The sequence below is a fragment of the Triticum aestivum genome, chromosome 4A (genome assembly GCF_018294505.1).
Source record: "Triticum aestivum cultivar Chinese Spring chromosome 4A, IWGSC CS RefSeq v2.1, whole genome shotgun sequence".
Classification (NCBI taxonomy): domain Eukaryota; kingdom Viridiplantae; phylum Streptophyta; class Magnoliopsida; order Poales; family Poaceae; genus Triticum; species Triticum aestivum.
Genome location: NC_057803.1, coordinates 742,378,925 through 742,398,608, shown reverse-complemented (window position 1 = coordinate 742,398,608; position 19,684 = coordinate 742,378,925). Strand labels below are relative to the sequence as shown.

Here is a 19,684-nt window from a genome sequence, read left to right as displayed (position 1 = left end):
AGGAAAATAACAGCAAAAGTTATTAGTAACAAATGCTTCAAAACCAGTAAAAATGAAGCAAAGAAATAGAGGATAACTGGAAACTCAAAAAAGAATCAAACAAAAATCTTAGGTGCTTACAGTCTCACCCAAATACCTTGTTTTGTTCGAGGCAAAAGTTGTGGTGCTTTCCACAATAAAATTAGATATGTCCACATTGCTAAGTCTAGACAACACGAAATAGAAATTCATTAAAACAATATTAGGAACTTATTCATCCGCAGGAAATTAACATAAATTTCGTAGCAACTCTACAAAGAGTAGCTCACTGATTTACATGGTATGACAGCCCCGACTACACCTCTCCTACAATGCTGGCAGTTGCTTCACTTCATGAATGTCACTATGGCTACATTCTCTCCTTGAATGTAATCTTGAACCTCTCCTGAAGAACATCAAATAGAACATGTCTTGAAGAGCCTCAAAGGTGAAAGTTATACCATGTACATCTGAAATTTATCTTTTGCCATGAACCCCTTCTAAGTACTAAAAAATGATGGTCTATACATCAGTGTCCCAGTCTAAAGATATAATGTAGTATAGTTCTGCATAATAGAATAAAGCAAACATCTATTTTTTTGTCAGTGTAGTCAACTTTCCTTTGCAACTACTTTTGCTACCAGATTGACTGCGGACATGCTGAAGAGCTTAGCAGTCACTCTGCTTGTTGCCAGAAAATGGGAATAACACTGTCTGATATATTTTCTTGATATATGCATACTGAATCTCCATGCAGAGTGAACATGTACGTGGCTGCTAGTCTGCTACTTCATGGGTCAAGAACACTTGGATATGCATGAACCTTTGAACACCTAGGAGCCTAGGACACTGCACCTTGATATGCTTTGTCTATTACTGCATCATGTGCAAACACTTGCGATGGCATCTGCCACTTCATCCCCGGCAGATTGTGCAACATCAGTAGTGTTGTAGTCAAACACACCGTAGAGCCTGACACCCATCACTTAATCTGCACAGAAATCAAAACGCACATTAGCCCGTCCACTGTAACGGTACAAAATCTATACCGCTAAAATTAAATTTGCATCATACCTGTTTTATTTTATCCCAAAACTGTGTCAACAAGATATCCATTCATTTCAAATAACGCAATAAGTACATCTATTTCAGACGGCTCCTCGATAGCCTTATCTAGTGGGCTATTGGCCTTGCGCTTCTCTGGAGATGGACAATGGCCTTGCGCTTCTCTGGAGATGGACAATGGCCTTGCTGCAATGAAAATAGTGAAAGTTTGTGAGGAAACTTTTGGTGCCAATCTCGTGCCTTAAGTAGAGGAAGCATAAGCTACTGCTTATAAACACAGTTTGGGGCCTGAAGTATAACAAATTCATGCCTTAAGGTAGACTTGCTTATTTTGGGCAACTGGCTGAACTACTTTGGCATCTGCAGAAGTAATTGGAAGAACTTGATGCTCCAGAGCCTTGTTATGCTTCCCCAACACTTCACCCATGACAGCCTTATAATCACCTAATGTCTTGACAAGAGCGAGTAGCAAGTGGAAGATCTCAGACCTGCCGTGTGCAACTTTTGTGTTGGCTAACATCCATCCATCTGCTGCTCCACGTCCATACTTGAATTCCTTAAACAAGCTCATTTGTCTAACAACAAAAAAACATGAATTAATAATTACACATGAACAACATTTTGCAGCCAGCTACTCTCAGGCCTAATTTTTGTGATTTAACCATACAAACATTACGTGATTTCAATTAAATTCATGCCTAGATTCATCATACAATCCTACAAAGTTGTACCTCGTACAGGTTGTAGCCTAAATGTTCAACTTCCAGACATACTGATTTGGTCAGTCATTATTAGCTATAGCAACTAAATTCTCAAGCAAGCGCCAGGGCTCTATCCCTTGCCGCCATTCATAGCCTTGACGTCTGCTGCACTGCTCCACCACCGGTTTCATGTCAACCAGCTTGAATCTTTCGAGAAGATTTAACACAAATTTTCCTAAATCATCAAAAGCAATTACACCATCCAAGACCATCAGGCGATCAGAGCACAACAGGATAAAAATGTATAGCTGCTTGCAGACACATCTTGAGAAAGGCGCATGTGCCCAAGCCCTATAGCAGCATACCGAGACAAATTGAACTCTTAACATGTTGAATATGCTGAGATATGGAAACTGGTTCGCCATTACCAAGAAACGAGACTCCGTGTGCAGCTAGCACCTTCTCCCAACATCTCACTTGGACAATCTTGGGTCCACAAGCAAGCTGAAAGTTGCAGGAAGGGGATTAATTACCCAGGCTGCTAACAACAAATCAGGCCTAAGCGCTTACCAGAGTATGCAAGTGCAGTAAACATAGGTACCATTGTTTTGGTCTATCTGGACCATCCACCCTAAAGCACCAGCAACTCTAGTCTGAACTGAGGTAAACCTTTTTCGCTGAACTAATGCCATAATTCCTTCTAGTGAATCACAATACAACAATATAAACCAACTGTTTTTTAAAACACTTCAAACTTTGTTCTCAACACAGATCAAACGGACAAAATTCCTTGTAGTGTACTGTTCGTGCAAACAACCTAAAGTGCAGAGCACACAGGATAAACGTTGTAAAGTAATCTAAGCTACAGAAATTAGCAAGAATGAGCTACCTACAAATGACCATGAAACAAAGAAAAATGATGTTGCAGTGCGCTGAGTCTTTTTAGCAAACACATGGCGTGCACCTGGCGAGATGGTGGTTGAAGTCGTTGGGGCAGAGCAGTACTGAACTGCACGCAGCTGGGCAACGACCATCGAACTGCTCCGTCGATCTGCGCGTGATGGGAGGAGCAGGTGCTCTGGCCAGGTTTAGAAGAGCATTGGGGAGGAGAGGAACCGACTCCCGTCGGCTCACCTGTGATTGAGAGGCGAGGCAGACGGTTTGGAACTGTTTTTTGCCGTTGCCGGAGCACGGGACGTCGGCCAAAGAGAGGAGGGAGGGTGGGTAGCGTCGCTTTAAGAGGAAGACGCAAGGGCTGGGCTGGTGGTGGAGGACGACGACGTCGGGTCGTGGCGAGAGAGAGGGGATGGGGGAAGGTGTGGCGCCAACATCGAGTGTCGCCGGTGGTGGAAAGCCATAGCGGTGGGGAAGGCGCACGGCGGAGGGGCGTTGGCGGCAGGCGGCTGCGCGTCGATGCGGCGGCGCGCTGGAGGTGGAGCGCTGGAGGTGGTGATGGAAGGCGAGGTCGTCGTGCGTTTTTTTTCTTTCCCCCGTTGGTTCACTTATTAGGAGGACCGCGGATTAATTTCTCAGAAACGAAGGGACTTTTCTGCAAAAATGCAATGACGTACGACCAGAAGCAATAGCTGGTTTATTAGTAGGTATATAGATATAGATAAAGATATATATATATATAAGATAAAAATAAAGATAAAGATAAGAATAATGATAAAGATATTATTAGGTATAATTTGATATACTAGAAGATATAGATATGGATTATCTGGGCAGAATTCCGGAAGAATGGTGAAGGTCATCCCCTCGAGGAACACAGCCGCGGCCGCCGCTCTGGCCCCAACCCTAGCTAGAGCTCCGGAACCTTCTCCCTGGAGGGCCTCGCGGGACTGATCCAGGAGTCCACGGGGTGCGCGATGCCACCAGGGGGAGGAGAAGCAAGCCAGCATGGCCGCACGGGGAAGGAGCAGAGCGATCCGCCGGAGATCCGCCGCCGCGACGACTCCCGTCCCGCGCCGCCGTTCCCCGTCGTAGCTTCTCAGGTCTGCTCCTGGATCTTCCAATCAATGAATCTTTCTTTCTTTCTCGTGTCTTCGAATCAATGAATCGATCGGGATCTTAATCAATCTTTCCTCGGCCCGTTCGTAGAAGAGGAGGCAGACGCAGCCGGCGTCGGAGGTGGTGAGCGTCCCCGAGGGCCCCCTCGTCGAGATCCTGGCGCGGCTGCCGTACCGGTCGCTCTGCCGATTCAAGTGCGTCTCCAAGCAGTGGCGCGTCCTCTGCTCCGACCCCAGCATCGTCAAGAGGGCGACGCAGACCCTCTCCGGATTCTTCCAATACGGCCCGGCCGGCAGCCTCCGCTTCAGCAATCTGTCCGGCGGACGTCCGCTGGTCGACGCTTCGCTCCCTTTCCTGCGCCCGAGATACCAAAGGATCAATATCGAGCAATGCTCCACCAGCCTTCTCCTCTGCAAATGCTGGAAACTGGAATCGGAAAAGGACAAATTCGATTTCATCGTGTGCAATCCGATGACCCAACAGTGGACCGTGCTGCCTCCTATTGAATGGCTGGACCAAGACAACGGAGAACCCGAAAGTTTCGAGCTGAGTTATCCCTTCCTGGTTTTCGACCCGTCCGTTCCGTCTCGTTTCGTCGTGTTTGCGCCCCTCTGGGAGTCGATCGACGTTGTGCCGATATACTCATGGGAAACCGGACAATGGACTCCCAGCAGGGGGTGGGGACACAGACGGCATGGTGCCGTTAGCGCCGAATGTGTCTTCCTGAATGGCATGATCCATTTCTTACATTTGCTTTTCCATGGAACTTTCATAACTATACTAGACCTTGAGGGGGAGGTTTGCCGGAAAATTACTTGCCCGGATGGAATGCAAGGGGCAACAACGCCTGGTTATGGTTCGGTGGGGTGCTCTCAGGGACTCCTTCATGCTTGGTATATGGATCCTCATGATTACCAGCTCTCCGTGTGGGTGCTCAAGGATTATTATGCTACTGAAGAAGAGTGGACCCTAAAGCATACCGTCGACGTTCCAAAACTGTTTGAAGAAACGGAATCCGACCAAGAAGAGGATTATCATCGCCAAGAGGATGGGTCCTGTAAGTATCAGATGTTTGCAATTCATCCAGAATACAACGTGATTTTCATTACTGACTGGAAGCTGGTGAGTCTGTCATACGACATGGACAGCGGGCGAGTGCATCCCATGTGCACTTCTGCAGATTTCTTTGGTGCTCTACCTTTTATTCCTTGCTTTGCGGATTTGGCTCACGGATGATCACTAACGCCTTTGAAAAAATCGCTCTTCTAGTTCCGTGGCACTGGTTTGGCTGCAGCCGTTTTGTGGCGTTGAACAATGTTGGTCACCGGTAGACATTTTGTAAGCGCCAACAGATCCAGCGGGTAATGCTTGCTTAGTTGTATGAATGACTTGGCCACCTAAATATATTTGTGTTTTATGTAATACTGATTAATGTGGTCACTTGTTATCTGTTCGCATCGGCTGAATGTGAACTTTCATTATCACTGTTTAGAATTATTTCCATTTCCTCTTTATTTCCATTTGTGTCGTGTCGAGCAAATAGATCTTAAATATGACTTGTTGTGCATCTATGCTGAATATGGATGATGCCATGTCTTTGTAACGGTAACAGAATTTTGCGAATGGTCTCTTCTATGCCGCATATACCAAGGGTAAGGAGATGTTGGTGTCGTTTATGAAACCAATATGGAGCTTTTCTATATATTAAACAGTATGCAGCTTATATAGCAGATATAGTGAACATAATTATCTCTTTATTTTGTTCAGGGGAGAGAACAAAATGATTCCGCCTGTAGCTAAAACTAGGCACTCTTTATGTTTGTTGTTTGTCACTAGTAGTGTGCTTCTAATCAATTTCCTGTTTTCGAGTCTTTTTCTTGTGGGGATTGAACTTTTGATTGACCGGTTTTTCCTACTTGTATCCTGACCATACTGTTGAACTACTAGGTTGTTGTCAAACCAATCCTGTTTTTGAAGCTTCTTCAGATTTTGTTGACAATGATGTAGCTCACATAACATAATTTTCTTGTCAGCTACGAACTGTGCAGTGAATGCACTTTGAATTATATTCTAATTTAAATTGTTACCCGTGTGTCGTTCTGCAGCTGAGAAGTAACTTGACCGCCCGTCTTGCTGCATGACCCACTACACATGCATGTCACCAGATTGAGCTTATATTCATGCACGACGCAGTCACACGTGTGATAGGTTTAAACTTTATTCTGTTTTAGAATTTTTTTTGAATGCCCCATCAAATTTTCTTTCATTTAGAATTAGAATATGCTCTCTGAGTGCAGCCGTTTTGTGGTGTTGAACAATGTTTGTCAACAGGTATAGATTTTGTATGCAACAAGCGATTCAATCGGTAATGCTTAGCTGTATGAATTACCTAGTCACCTAATATATTTGTTTTCATGCAGTGCTAATTATTGTGCTCACTTGTTATCTGTTCGTGCTGGGTGAATGTGAGCTGAAGTTATCAATATTTAGAAGTATTTACATTTTCTGCTCTTTATTTCCATTTTGTCAAGCAAATAGATCTTCAAGATGAGTTGCTATCCATCTATGCCAGATATTGATGGCACTCTGTTTTTGTAACAGTAATGCGGATGGTCCCTTTCTATGCTGAATATACAGAGCGCAAAGACTAAAGAGATGTCAGTGTCATTATGCAGCTTCAAATCTAATGGACATAATTATTTCCTTATTTTGTTTAGGGGAGAGAAGAGAATGATTCTGTCTGTAGCTAAGACTAAGCACTCTTTAAGTTTGATGTTTGTCACTAGCTACTACCTATGCACCCAACCCCTAGTGTGTCCATAATGTCCTATTTGGCCAAGACTAGATAGACGAGGACTCGGCAAAGCCTACTTTGAGAGCTGGGTGTACACCAAGCACCGTTTGGTTACACTCGGCAAACGCTTTACCGAGCGGATATGGGCCATCGTTGAGTACTCCTGGTACTGCAAATTCCTGGATTCCAGTAGTGGCTATGTGTGGTTGTGCTCAGCAAAACCAAAAATGAGAGGTGCAGTACAGAAGATGGCGGCAAGTAAACGTTTTGCCTTCAGTTTTGAAGAGTCAAAAGTTACTTGAAAAACACATGTCACAGACTACTTTGTGTTCATACACAAAGCGGTCACACATGTGGTAGGTTCAAATTTTATTTCGTTTTAGAACTATAATAGTGCGCTTACTTGTATTGGCCTGTCAAACAGGGTTTTTCATCCGACATGTCTTTGTCCCCTGCTTGACAATCTTCATAAGCCTACTTGCCTGAATCCGATGGATTAATTTCAGAACCGTGCCTGTACTGTTTGTAGAAAGCAATTTAGTCAAGCAAAATAATTTCTGAGTTCCCTGACAAGTTAACCCCTACTGGTCTCCACTCTTCAGTAGCTAATAATATCAGTACTAAATTATCACAAGCTTGCATGAATAGAACAACAATATAGCCAGAGAGAACGAAAAGTATAAAGAAGAAAAAGGGGTAGTTTGGAGGGCACATGCATAATCCATTGACCGTGAGAAGAAAAGAAATACTCATGGCAACAGGCATGGATATACCATGATTATGACCGTCACAAGAAAAGAAATACTCATGGCAACAGGCATGGATATACCATGATTAAGGATACAGTATATTCCAACAAGGCACAATATTATAAATTTCCAGGCTGGATCACGCAGAATCCTGGGATATATATATATGGTTTGTACGTTAGAAATGGTTTACTAAATATTGTCGTCCACATTAGGCATTGTGATCGATTGCTGAAGTATTTAGTATCAGTTTGTAAAGTTTCAAACTAGCACCTGAAAGTCAGTCTTTCAGTTATCAAATAGTCCCTTCGTCCCATAATGTAAGACATTTTTTGGCACTAGTTACAGGACGGAGGGAGTATCTGTTAGAATATTCGATGCTTAAGTTAGTTTCTTGTATGGTGCGCTGAGCCTACAGATTTGGCAAATGTTTCACTGGACCTAGTTTATCTTGCACAACTAGTAAAGTTTGGAGCTGCCATTGACTCGAAAATGGTATGGTGAAGACAAGCGAAATACGAGTATATACATCTTCTTTGTAGTAAGAGATGCACTATTTTCTTCAACAGTCTGTAACTATCTCCTTGCCGTATTTTCTTCAACAGTCTGTAACTATCTCCTTGTCTGTGTTGTGTCGCTGCCTGACTTGGGGACGAGAGAAAAGAGCAGGGACCAGGGAGACACACGAGAGAGAGGAGAATTCAGAGTTGTCTATTCGTTTCTTTCTCGTTTATTCATTTACAGGTTTTGTGGCTTTGTAAACCTACCCAACACACCCTGGCTTAAGGCCCACATACACATTAACCTAACAAACGCACTCGACGCTGGCACCACCAGGTCCCACCAAAAAATGTAGGTGTTTTTTCGCCATACTAAGGGGTCCACATATTCTTACATCACCACATCTGGTAAGATCAAAGCCACACGTAATATGCGTGGATCTTTAGTGCGCACTTACCATCTTGTGAAAGCCACAGATAACCCGAGCGAGGGCATACGGAAAACGTCATCCATGACGTCATAAGGACGGTGCCCGGAACCCCGAGCATCGACCTCCTGGTACATGTGTCACATGCACAGGCACTACTGCTTCTATGGGCGCCTTCCGGTGTGACACATTCTCTAGGTTGTGAGAAAATTTTACGCTCTTCGTCCTCTAGGTAGTGAGGAACTTGTTCGAAAGGAATGAAACTGAAAATCTGCAATGCACAACGACTTCAAGACCTGAAGGCGGACATAAAATATTGATCACAGATTTCGTAAAAAAGGAGAACGTGTTTTAGAGACACCAAACAAGATTAATGCAGAAGAAGATCTTGTTGATCTGGAATCAGGAGAGCCCAGTGAGAAGACCACATTTGGGGAGCAGTCTAGTGTCCACAGATCACAACAGTTAGCCGAAACTGGTGTGACGCCACAGAAGACAAGATGGAGAGAAAATGCAACATGAAACCAGGAAGCTCCCTTGTGTTTCCTCTTCTCTACTGCTTTGCTGCACCTGACGAAGTTCCACTGTAACCACTGCCATTGGTACCGGCACAGATAGCTTCATTGCAAGTTGTAGGTTTGTGCATTGTTCATAAAGTTGAAGTAAAGAAACCACGGCAGACAAGTGGAGAGTTCACCCCACCTGCATAACTAGATAATAGATATAGATATGATACACCCATCAGATCAGCTGCTACCTGTCCAAGTAAAGATATGGTTGTACATACAAAGGAGGATTGACGGATGAAACTTACTCATAGGATTGCACTTCGTTCATAGGATTGTTGCTACTTTCTGAGCACAATCTTTGATGGTTTTTGTTTCCCTTGTGCTTAGGCTCACAATCTGGTCACACATATTTTCCTCAAGTATTTTTGTCATTGTTAGCATCTAATTTTTGGTAAGGCTAAGGTGACAAAACTCTAAGAAAGTGGAAGCTGGAATATTGTCTGGGCCGTGTAGGTTTGCATTACCAGCTCATTGGCTAAATAAAATGATGTCCGAAGTTGTTTAATTATCTATTGCTGAGAGAAATAGTTCTTGCTTCCCTTGATTTGAGAAATACTACCTCCGTCCTGGTTTACTAGTCCCCCTCGTATTCTGTGTTATATTTTGACCATGATTTTAATTTATAAAATATAAGTTATATGTAACAAAAATAATGTCATTGGGAAGTACATTCAAATACGAGTCCAACAACATTTTTTTATGACATGCATTAACATTTTATTAGTCAAATTTATGGTCAAAATTTAGCACAAAATACAAAGGAGACCAATAAACCATGATGGAGGTAGTAGTTGTTTATCTATTGTTGACAGAAATAGTTCTATGCTGGTGGCTTAGCTCCCTTTCTATGTAGTTGATAGAGATCATATATGGAGGAGTTTGGAGGGTAATCAATCATTAACCTGTATATATCACCTTCTGTGTCTCAAATAATTGTGATAGTAGAAGCCAAAATGGAATAACCAATAACTGGCCATTTCCCTGTCCTGAGTAAATTAACGTGTGTTTTACTAGGCATCTGTTTTTTTTATTGAGACTTTAATTCAGCATATCTTGTGATTTTCTTGGCAGTGCCTTGATCACCAGATCGAGGCTCCAAAAGATGTGGGAGTTGCAGTCCAGCATGTGGAACAATAATGCACACAATATTTTGCTTTCCAGTCGAGCAACAATAAAAATGCTCAAAAACAAATTGGCAATGTGAGTCCCATTACAAAATAATGTCATCAGCAATGAGTCCATCAATTTTGCGAGGTCCGGAGGAAACTCATTGCGCACACAACGTTTTTTGCCAGGACCGTGTGGTTGCGGAAGGGGTCGTCACTTAAGTGATGCCGTGTCGATGTCGTTGTGTCGTCGTAGATGATGCAGTCGATGTTGTCATCATGACGCGGTCATTGTCTTCTTCGAGGTTGCGTCTTGTAGTTATACTGTCAGAGGATGCTGGAGGTGTCTATCTTGTGGGTGGGGCGGCGACGGTGTGTTGGTGATCATGTCAATGAAAACCATGTTGATGTAGAACTTGGTGATGATATGTCAGTGAAGAAGTAGCAGGAATGACATAGAGCACCTCTTGAAGGCGTCCCTCATTGGCGACGTGTGTTGATGCCAATCGATTTGCATGATGATTTAGGGCTTAATCGCCTATATCTCATAGTTAAATTTAGTTAGTGTCAGTTTTTCAGGATCAGGCTGTCATGCTTGCTATCTAAGGCATGTATGTTCAGACAATAAACTTGCAGTACTTGTGTTATTTTTTATCGTATATTTTTTGGTGGCGTTCGTTTTATCTAAGTTGTAGTGAACATGATGTGTTGATTTGCCAGATATGTGACCTAGAGCAGCATGCATTGTGGATTCTTCTCCAGGTTAGTGGGTCTCTATTTTCAAACTCGCTAGTATTGTTTGTTCCTTTTTGTCCAGCCAGTTTTCTTTGTAAACTCCTAGGACATTCTAGTAGGAGGGGGTGGGCGGGGCAATTTTTTCCGACAGTGACCAAAACGTATAAAGAACCAAGATGAAGGCAAATCATGAACTGGACATGTGTAACGTCATCATTGGACAAAAAATTGATTTGCACTAAAGTGAAAATTAGTCGACAGCTGAATAAACAGTCCCAAGACAAAAGGATTTATTAAATCACACCCGAGTTTTGGTGGCCATCCGATCCACGTGGAGATTCACGTAAGCACACATGGCTCCTTGTTTCATTTGTAGGTTTAGTAAATCGTCTCAATCAAAACGTCAGGAATAATTTATTCTATGTGAAAGAACATGATGGCTATTTTCTTCGTCGTGCCTATCTCCATAAGCTTGCACATATCTCCATTGTACTCTAATTCTTATATCACTTATCCATTGATGTAAAGCAATGCAACTATAAATTTGTCAACAATTGCTGGACAATATCTCCCACTCACTCACACCATATATTGTTCTTTGAGTGAAGTGCACAATAGGTCCTTGAACTATTTCAAGGGTGTCATGTAGGTCCTCAAACTACGAAAATCGTCATCTAGGTCCTTGAAGTACAGAAAGTGTGTCATGCTAGGCAAAATATAGGTCCTCGGACTGCTACAGTGTTGAACAGATTTTGGACCTGGATGATACACTTATTACAGTTTGAGGACCTGGATGATGATTTTCATTGTTTGAGGACCTACTTGACACCCCTCTAATAGTTCAGGGACCTACGATGCACTTCACTCTTGTTCTTTTAACAGCTGTATTTAGTACCGTATATTCGCTACTCACCAAATGGTAATTCGGAAGTCATCAACCATGCAATAGAAACCAGTCATCAATGCTCAGTGTGTTTCAGTGTAGGAAAAGGACATATGTTTCTCAACTTTCCACTTACTGCTAATTGATTCTTTGAATTGATTCCCTTGCATAACACATATCAAATCAAATTGACTTGGGAATTTTTGATTTATTATCATCTCTAATTGTCCAGACCCAGTTAAATCCATTTTTGAACATGTGATACTTATTTTAAATCCATTCCTTTCTCGATGGCAGGTCTACTCATTTCAAGCGAGAAGGGGCGACAAAATAATCCAGACTACCGACACGACCTGATTATGATTAATAGATCCCCCATATAAATAAACATTATGAACTACTTTACTAGTATTAAGCAAAAAAATCGAATCTTCATAAATTAATGTCTGGGCAGACATTTTTTGTGAGGAATCAAATAACACATCAATAGTTCACCTCATTAATTTTCAAATCTTCAGAAATTAATGCTAGATTGGAAAATCTCAGCGACGGGACTAAAATAGGAAGACATAAATGACTATGAGAGGAAGGAGGTGAGAAACCTTCCATATAAATACAATACACATGAATGATAGACCGCCAACCAGATTAAGAATTAGCCATGGCTCGTAAGGTTTTCAACGTTGTGGCATCCATCCTCATATTGGCGTTCCTCATGTCTTGTGGTAATAAGAAGACAATAGTCTCTTCTCTACATATAGGACTTGTGTTCATTTAAATAAAAGAAAAATAACTTTTTTTGGTGCAGATGTGGTTCAAAGCACTTGCCATGAGTATACCAGCAAGGTCACTTGTCATGACTCTTCGACATGTCAGACGTGGTGCAAGTACAATGGTGCCGATGATGGTCACTGCAATAAAGGTTCATGTGTGTGCCTGGATTGCGGGTGGCGTGTGATGGGTTCAACTTGAGTTGTTCCATTGTATCCAAAAAATGTATTTGGTGACAAGTGGTCTTCGTGCTCCTTGAATAAATGTGTTACAATAAATCAAGCATTGCTTAGATAGTTAGTGAATGTGGTTTTACCCTTGATAACCTAGGATTAAAGCCTAGACTAAAATATTAGAATAAAAATTAACCTTTTTAAAGCTAGAGAGAGAGAGAGAGAGAGAGAGAGAGAGAGAGAGAGAGAGAGAGAGAGAGAGAGAGAGAGAGATTCACTAGAGCAGTGGAGCCACCAAAATCACACCTGAGTCTTGGTGCCCATCCGATCCGGTGTGCACATGTGCATTTGGGATGCACAGGGAGCAGAGGAGGCGGGAAAGAAAGATGACGGGGAGGCGAGGGAATGGTTGTGCCGGCAGCTGTGGTGGAGGTTGCTCGACGCTAATATCTGTAAGTGTTCGATTTTGATCTGTCTCTAGCTAACTAGGGTTCCTGATGCTTGTTCCTTGTTGGGGCTTTGGGGGTAGTCTGATGTGGAGCACTCTAAAATGGAGTCGCTGGGGCAGAGGAGCCTGCATTTTCTACTTATTGATTCGCTTGCATAACACATAGAAAATCAAATGGACCTGGAATTTTGGATTTATTATCATATCTAATTGTATAGACCAATTACTATGCCCCCTATGCAAAAGAGAACAAGAATCTGGGCTACACCTTTTTGTCAAATGTTGATTCACCCTTCGCCTATGGAATTTGGTCAATGAGTGGGTACATTTAGAAGATCTTGACACATCTACCTGGCACCTCGAGGACTCTTTAAAGGAATGATGGGTAAATGGATCAACCCAGAGCACCCCCAACCGGAAAAGCCATGGCCTCCCTCACCATGCTATTGGGATGGACCATTTGGAACAAACAGAACACCCGGGTCTTTCGACAAAAGAGTATGCCTCCAACGGTTTTGCTCAACAACATCAAGAGTGAAGCCATCCTTTGGGTAACCGCCGGGGCGAAGAAATTCGGCAACATCATACCGGGAGAGTAACACTCTTTTTTTCCAGTTACGAGGTGTATTTCAAGCTCTATTCTCCCATAATTAAAATATGAGGCAAATCTTTTGCCTCGATTTCAAAAAATAAAAAATAAGATACTTACTTATTCCTTACTATTGCTCCATTCCCTTCATGATAATTTCAAGCGAGAAGGAGTGACAAAATGATCAAGACCACCGACACAGTCTTATTTTAAGTAGTAAATCCCCATGTAAATGAACATTATGAAATACTTGATTATTAAGCAGAAGATTTATACCGAATCTTCATAATTAATGTTGGGCATATATTTTTTTGCGAGGAAAATGAAATAACACATCAATAGTTCACCTCATTAATATTCAAATCTTTAGAAATTAATGCTCCGTGTATAGTCCATATTGGAATCTCTAAAAAGACTTTAGAAAATTTTGGGGACGAGACTAAAATAGAAAGACATTTAGGTACATTATAACTGCGCAGTTTTCCTGCCCTCCCAAGCCATTAGCATTTGTAGCCATCAAATCATCACTAGGGCGTTTACTGGCCGCCCGATTTGCCCTAAATCACACATTCGCTCGGTTTGATCGCTACCAACGAGCGCTCACCTTTGCTGGCCTGCTTCTCTGGTGACATTTTTTGGGCCTCTGGTATTATAAACTGGGCCTAATGACTTGTAACTGCCACCTTTTCTCTGTGAACTCGATGCTACTGGGTCTATTTTACCGTAGAGCCCATTACCCGGTCGCTGTGTGCAAGATGTCCATCGGGTGGCCGGTACTTGTGCTTGAAAAAAAGAGACAGTGCGAGTCGCCGACCGATGCCATCACTAGGTTATAGGCAAGGCGACGAGGGCGATCTCGTCTCTCCCGGAACCATTACCATCCATGGGTAAACCAGCAGCACAGACACAATTCTTCTTACATGTACTATGGACAGGAACAGAAATTCTAGAGCACGACCAATCAGAACAGAGGTGCGTACTTAGGGCAAGTATAAGCTCTGGGCATACTAGTCCCTCTTGTTAAGACATGTTTTGCCATTGGTTTGCACAGGATGGCAGTCCACGAAACCATCACTTGCAGCTCCCAGGCGCCGTGACAGCAAACTTGCTCTTCAGCAGGGTATGCTAGCTTGACCAAGGTGCCTGCATCCTCATCATCGACCTCGTCGTCATCATCAAGGAAGCGAACATAGACACCAATTTCATCTCCTTCATCATCATCCGGGTCAGGGACAGCTACGAGGTTGCGAGTTAACACAACAGAGGGGCCGCTCTTCGTATCTCTTCTATCATACACAATCATTTGAGTCTTCGGGTTTTCACTAGTCCCAGCACATATTTTGCCACTGAAAGGTGCTGCTCCTTTCAAAACTTTGACTTCAAGGCTAGCTGCCACTGGACTTTCAACAGTTGCAAGCACCAACTCCACTCTGCTCAGCCAACTACTCAGCACCCTTGTGATTGGTTTAGGGTGATAGGGACCAACATGGAGCACTACCACACCTTTGCTAAAATCTTCGTCGCCGGCATCACCCTTCACCCTCAGATTCAACTCAAAATAAATATTATCTAACTGAACTAATCCTCGTCATGGACCTATCAATGTTAGCATATCATCCTGCAAAATAATTTAAGAAACGTCAAATATGTCTCTATGTAGTAAGTGGGGCAAGCTGTGTAGTTGGACATGCTAACCAAACAAATCTGACTAGTCACAAAAACTCACATGAAGTTAAGCAATTAATCAGACCAGCGTCGAAAATACGCAACTAAATCTCACATGAAGTTAAAAGGCAACAAGTTTTGAACAAGCGAAAATAACTAAATGGAGAAATCAAATAGATATATGAAAATGCACCAAATTTGATGAAAGAGTGGTGTATACTAGGGAAGTACTACATTGACAAAATGTAGCTTGGACATCATGCAAGAACAGCAAGCTGAGATAGATACACCATGAGAGCTGAGAAAGATAGCTACATCATGAGATAAACAGTAAGCTGCAATAACTACATCATGAAGCTATCAATGTTTTCAATCAAAATGGTTACTCACAAACCTTTTTTGCAAACATAAGTGTATCCAATATGATATTAAGCTTCTGAATAGTGGTAATTGCAAGCAAGAAAGACAAGAAACGTTTCTGAATAAACACCAACACATAATGCTGGCAGAGCAGGACTTGTTCTTACAAGGAAACAAGTACATATACAAGAAATGCCGAAGGGTACAGGGCATAAACCTAGAAATTTTTAGCAAACTATATTGAAGAATGGGGCTGTTTACATTCTAGTTTGTATTTGGTCAAGAAATTTTTGATAGGATAGCAGACTAGTGTACCTACTCACTAGTGCACCAGCAATCATATAATATCATATGGTGAAATAATCAGCACACACACCTTTTATAGTATATATACAGCATATTTATTAGAAGAGGATAAAAATATTTGGATTTGATCAGTATATACGAGCAAGTAAAAGCTAAGGAAATAGGGAATGGACTAGTGCACACCTTGGAGTTGATGATCTGGGGATCTTCCCTTGCACGTCTGAGCAGATAGACACATCTGTAGTCAATCGTATCCCTTGCAAGAACAGTGCATGCCATATACACTGATTGGATAACCCAGGTCGGATTTGCTTACTTTGACGGAAATGACATTGATGGCTAACGACGCCATGTACCTCTCCAACTTGGGAGCTAGATTGTCATAAAGCGGCGGCCCAAGGCCAAACTTAGCTGCAAATGAAGGGCAAGAGACACATTTTAGAGCCAACAAACTATGGCTAGTTTATCGTCTCCTAACAAGGGAAGAAACTCAAGTGAAATACCCAGAGGATTGGAATGGAATGGGTGTAAGTGCAATACTCACACTCTCTATCAAGGTCGAAGCCCCCTATATTGAAGCTGCAGAAGCGGGTATGGACCCAAAGATTCTTCCTGGGATCCAACTCGGTGAAGCCTTTGACGCAGGCAATGTGAAGCTCCTGGAGCTCGGCCTTGGTCTTGAGGTCAACCACACCGTCGTCATTGTTGTCCCACATTGGAATCTCAGGCTCCTCGGTCACTTCCTCCTCCTCCTCCACATTCGAGGCGATCGAAGAACTGCCAATCGCCGTAGGGCGGTGCTCACCCATCTTGCAGGCTGGAACACCCCATCTCCTCCTCCTTGCCGCGGGCTGAGATGGTGGACGTCGCCGGCGGCAGAAACTAGCTAGCTAAGGTTTGAGGGAGGCGGCGATGATTCGATTTCGATTGGGGAATCGAATCAATCGCTCGGGATCGGGAGTGCCACCATCAGCCGCTGCCCACCGGCACTAGTAGAAAAAGGACCTAATATGAGACACATTAGTGCCGGTTTGGTTTTGAGCCGGCACTAATGTGTCCAATAGTGCCGGTTCCAACGGCTAGCCGGCCGTTCTCATTAGTACCGGTTCGTGGGGAACCTATTGTACCGGTTCGTGGCACGAACCGGTACTAAAGAGGGTGGTGGCAGGGTGTTGTCAGTCTGGGGCCCCTCTAGCACCTTTAGTACCGGTTCGTGGCACGAACCGGTACTAAAGGCGACGTACATAAACCCTTCGTCCCCCCCGAGCCACTCTGTTCTTCCCCTTTTCCCTCACTTCCTCTGTTCTTCCCCCTCTCTCCTCGAGCTCCTCACAAATTTTGCCCAAAATTTGTCAAGATTTGAAGGCCCCCATCCATTCAAATGATCACAAAGGTTAGCAACTTTGTCCTTTCAACTCTCATTGCTAGATTAGCTCTTGCAATGCTTTGTATAGTGATTAATTTGGGAGGAATAATTATATTTGCTAGTATTTGATTTATATGCAATTTGAGCACAAAAATAACACTTAGTTTGCATATGTAGGTGTGGTTTACTTAGTGCCTTCTAAATCTCCGTCGTAACCACCGTCGATCGCCCGCACCGTCCCGTCGCCGGCACCACCTTCTGGTGAGGCTCTTGTTCATGAATGTTTTACATTACCAAATTGATGTTTATGTGATTTGGATATATAGTTACTCGTATAATTATCTTACCCGTACGTTGTTTGTTATACATAGTGCCATGGTTTTGATATCCGTCCCCGTCGGCCCTCGTCCTTGTTATGATTCGGATGTGGTATATTCTCTTTTAAAACTAGTTGTTGCATTTCGTGTTTATGACAAATTATGCCCATCAAGTTGACATAGATATTTTTATCTAGGAGGTATGTGAACCGGAAATTCCAACCGACCCTATTGTCGAGAGGTTAAATTTAGTTGAAAGAGAAAACGAGTATTTGAAAGAAAAATTGAAAAGAATTGAGGGGGAGAAGATGGAATTGGAGTTGCATGTTGCCGATGTCGTCGATGATCACAAGATCAAGATGGAGAAAATGAGGTTGAAGATTAGAAAATATGCCATTGATAGTGTGGCTTGGTATCATTATGCTGTTGGATCAATTCTTACCTTAATTGCGATCTTCATCGCATTTGTTGTTGCATTTAAGTTCTTTAGGTAGAGAGTTATTTGTATGTTGCATTTAATTAAGTGTTGTATATGAACTTTATGTATGAACTTTATGTATGAACTTGTATTAATTTGGTCTATTCGGTGTTGTGTAATGAAGATGAGCCGACAATGGATGTATGATGACAGATGCTCTCCCGAGTTCATTAATGGCGTGCATACTTTTCTGCTTGCCGCTGAGGCAAACAAGCGGGCGGATGGTTTTATGCCTTGTCCATGTGCTGGCTGTAAGAATGGTCACAGTTACTCTACGTCAAGAACCATTCACGTCCACCTATTTGAGTCCGGTTTCATGCCCCACTATAATGTTTGGACCAAGCACGGAGAAATAGGGGTTATGATGGAAGACAATGAAGAAGAAGAGGACGACGACGGCTATCCTGGCCATGGGTTCCCTGAATACGATGATACAACAATGGGGGAAGAAGCTGAGCCGGCAATGCAGAAAGAAGCTGAAGAAGAGGCATCAGATGAGCCCGCTGATGATCTAGGTCGGGCCATTGCCGATGCAAAGAGAAACTGCGCAAGTGATCTGGAGAGGACGAAGTTGCAGCGCATGTTAGAGGATCACAAGAAATTGTTGTACCCGAATTGCGAAGCTGACAAAAAAAAGTTGGGCACCACACTTGAATTGCTGCAATGGAAGGCAGAGAATGGTGTATCTGACAAGGGATTTGGAAAGTTGCTGGTAATGATAAAGAATATGCTTCCAAAGGACAACGAATTGCCCGAGAGTACGTATGAAGCAAAGAAGGCTGTCTGCCCTCTAGGGTTAGAGGTGCAAAAGATACATGCATGCCCTAATGACTGCATCCTCTACCGCGGTGAGTACGAGGATTTGAATGCTTGCCCGGTATGCGGTGCATTGCGTTATAAGATCAGTCGCGATGACCCTGGTGATGTTGAGGGTGAGCGCCCCAGGAAGAAGATTCCTGCCAAGGTGATGTGGTATGCTCCTATAATACCACGGTTGAAACATTTGTTCCAAAACAAAGAGCATGCGAAGGCGATGCGGTGGCACGCAGAAGACCGTAAGAAAGATGGAAAGTTGAGAGCACCCGCTGACGGTTCGCAGTGGAGAAAAATCGAGAGAAAGTACTGGGAGGAGTTTGCAGGTGACCCAAGGAACGTATGGTTTGGTCTAAGCGCAGATGGCATTAATCCTTTTGGGGAGCAGAGCAGCAACCATAGCACGTGGCCTGTGACTCTATGTTTGTATAACCTTCCTCCTTGGTTGTGCATGAAGCGGAAGTTCATTATGATGCCAGTGCTCATCCAAGGCCCTAAGCAACCCGGGAACGACATTGATGTGTACCTAAGGCCATTAGTTGAAGAACTCTTACAACTGTGCAATGGAACAGGTGTACGTGCGTGGGATGAGCACATGGGGGAAGAATTTGACCTAAAGGCGTTGCTGTTCGTGACCATCAATGATTGGCCTGCTCTCAGTAACCTTTCAGGACAGACAAACAAGGGATACCGCGGATGCACGCACTGTTTGGATGATACCGACAGTATATATTTGAATAGTTGTAAGAAGAATGTGTACCTGGGACATCGTCGATTTCTTCCGAGCAGGCATCCCATAAGAAAGAAAGGCAAGCATTTCAAAGGTGAGGCGGATCA

General features: G+C 43.1%; 1 protein-coding gene, 1 long non-coding RNA gene and 1 pseudogene across 3 annotated transcripts; 1 reads left to right on the top strand and 2 right to left on the bottom strand.

The window, feature by feature from the left end:
* Window positions 1-446: 446 nt before the first annotated feature.
* On the bottom strand, window positions 447-3,273 carry LOC123088508 (uncharacterized). Of its 2 annotated transcripts, XR_006441925.1 has the most exons (5): window positions 2,749-3,273; window positions 1,815-2,288; window positions 1,572-1,658; window positions 1,093-1,269; window positions 447-1,009 (listed from the first exon to the last, which is right to left on the bottom strand). It is a non-coding gene; the product is annotated as an uncharacterized lncRNA (long non-coding RNA). The 2 variants fall into 2 exon arrangements; XR_006441924.1 differs by lacking the exon at window positions 2,749-3,273 and having other exon boundaries at window positions 1,815-2,543.
* Window positions 3,274-3,516: 243 nt separating this feature from the next.
* Window positions 3,517-5,243, top strand: LOC123088507 (F-box protein At5g49610). Its single transcript, XM_044510710.1, has 2 exons — window positions 3,517-3,781; window positions 3,888-5,243. The coding sequence occupies exons 1-2, from the start codon at window positions 3,656-3,658 to the stop codon at window positions 5,031-5,033; spliced, it is 1,272 nt and encodes a 423-aa protein (XP_044366645.1). The 5' UTR covers window positions 3,517-3,655; the 3' UTR covers window positions 5,034-5,243.
* Window positions 5,244-14,480: 9,237 nt separating this feature from the next.
* Window positions 14,481-16,589, bottom strand: LOC123083546 (uncharacterized; annotated as a pseudogene).
* Window positions 16,590-19,684: the final 3,095 nt, after the last annotated feature.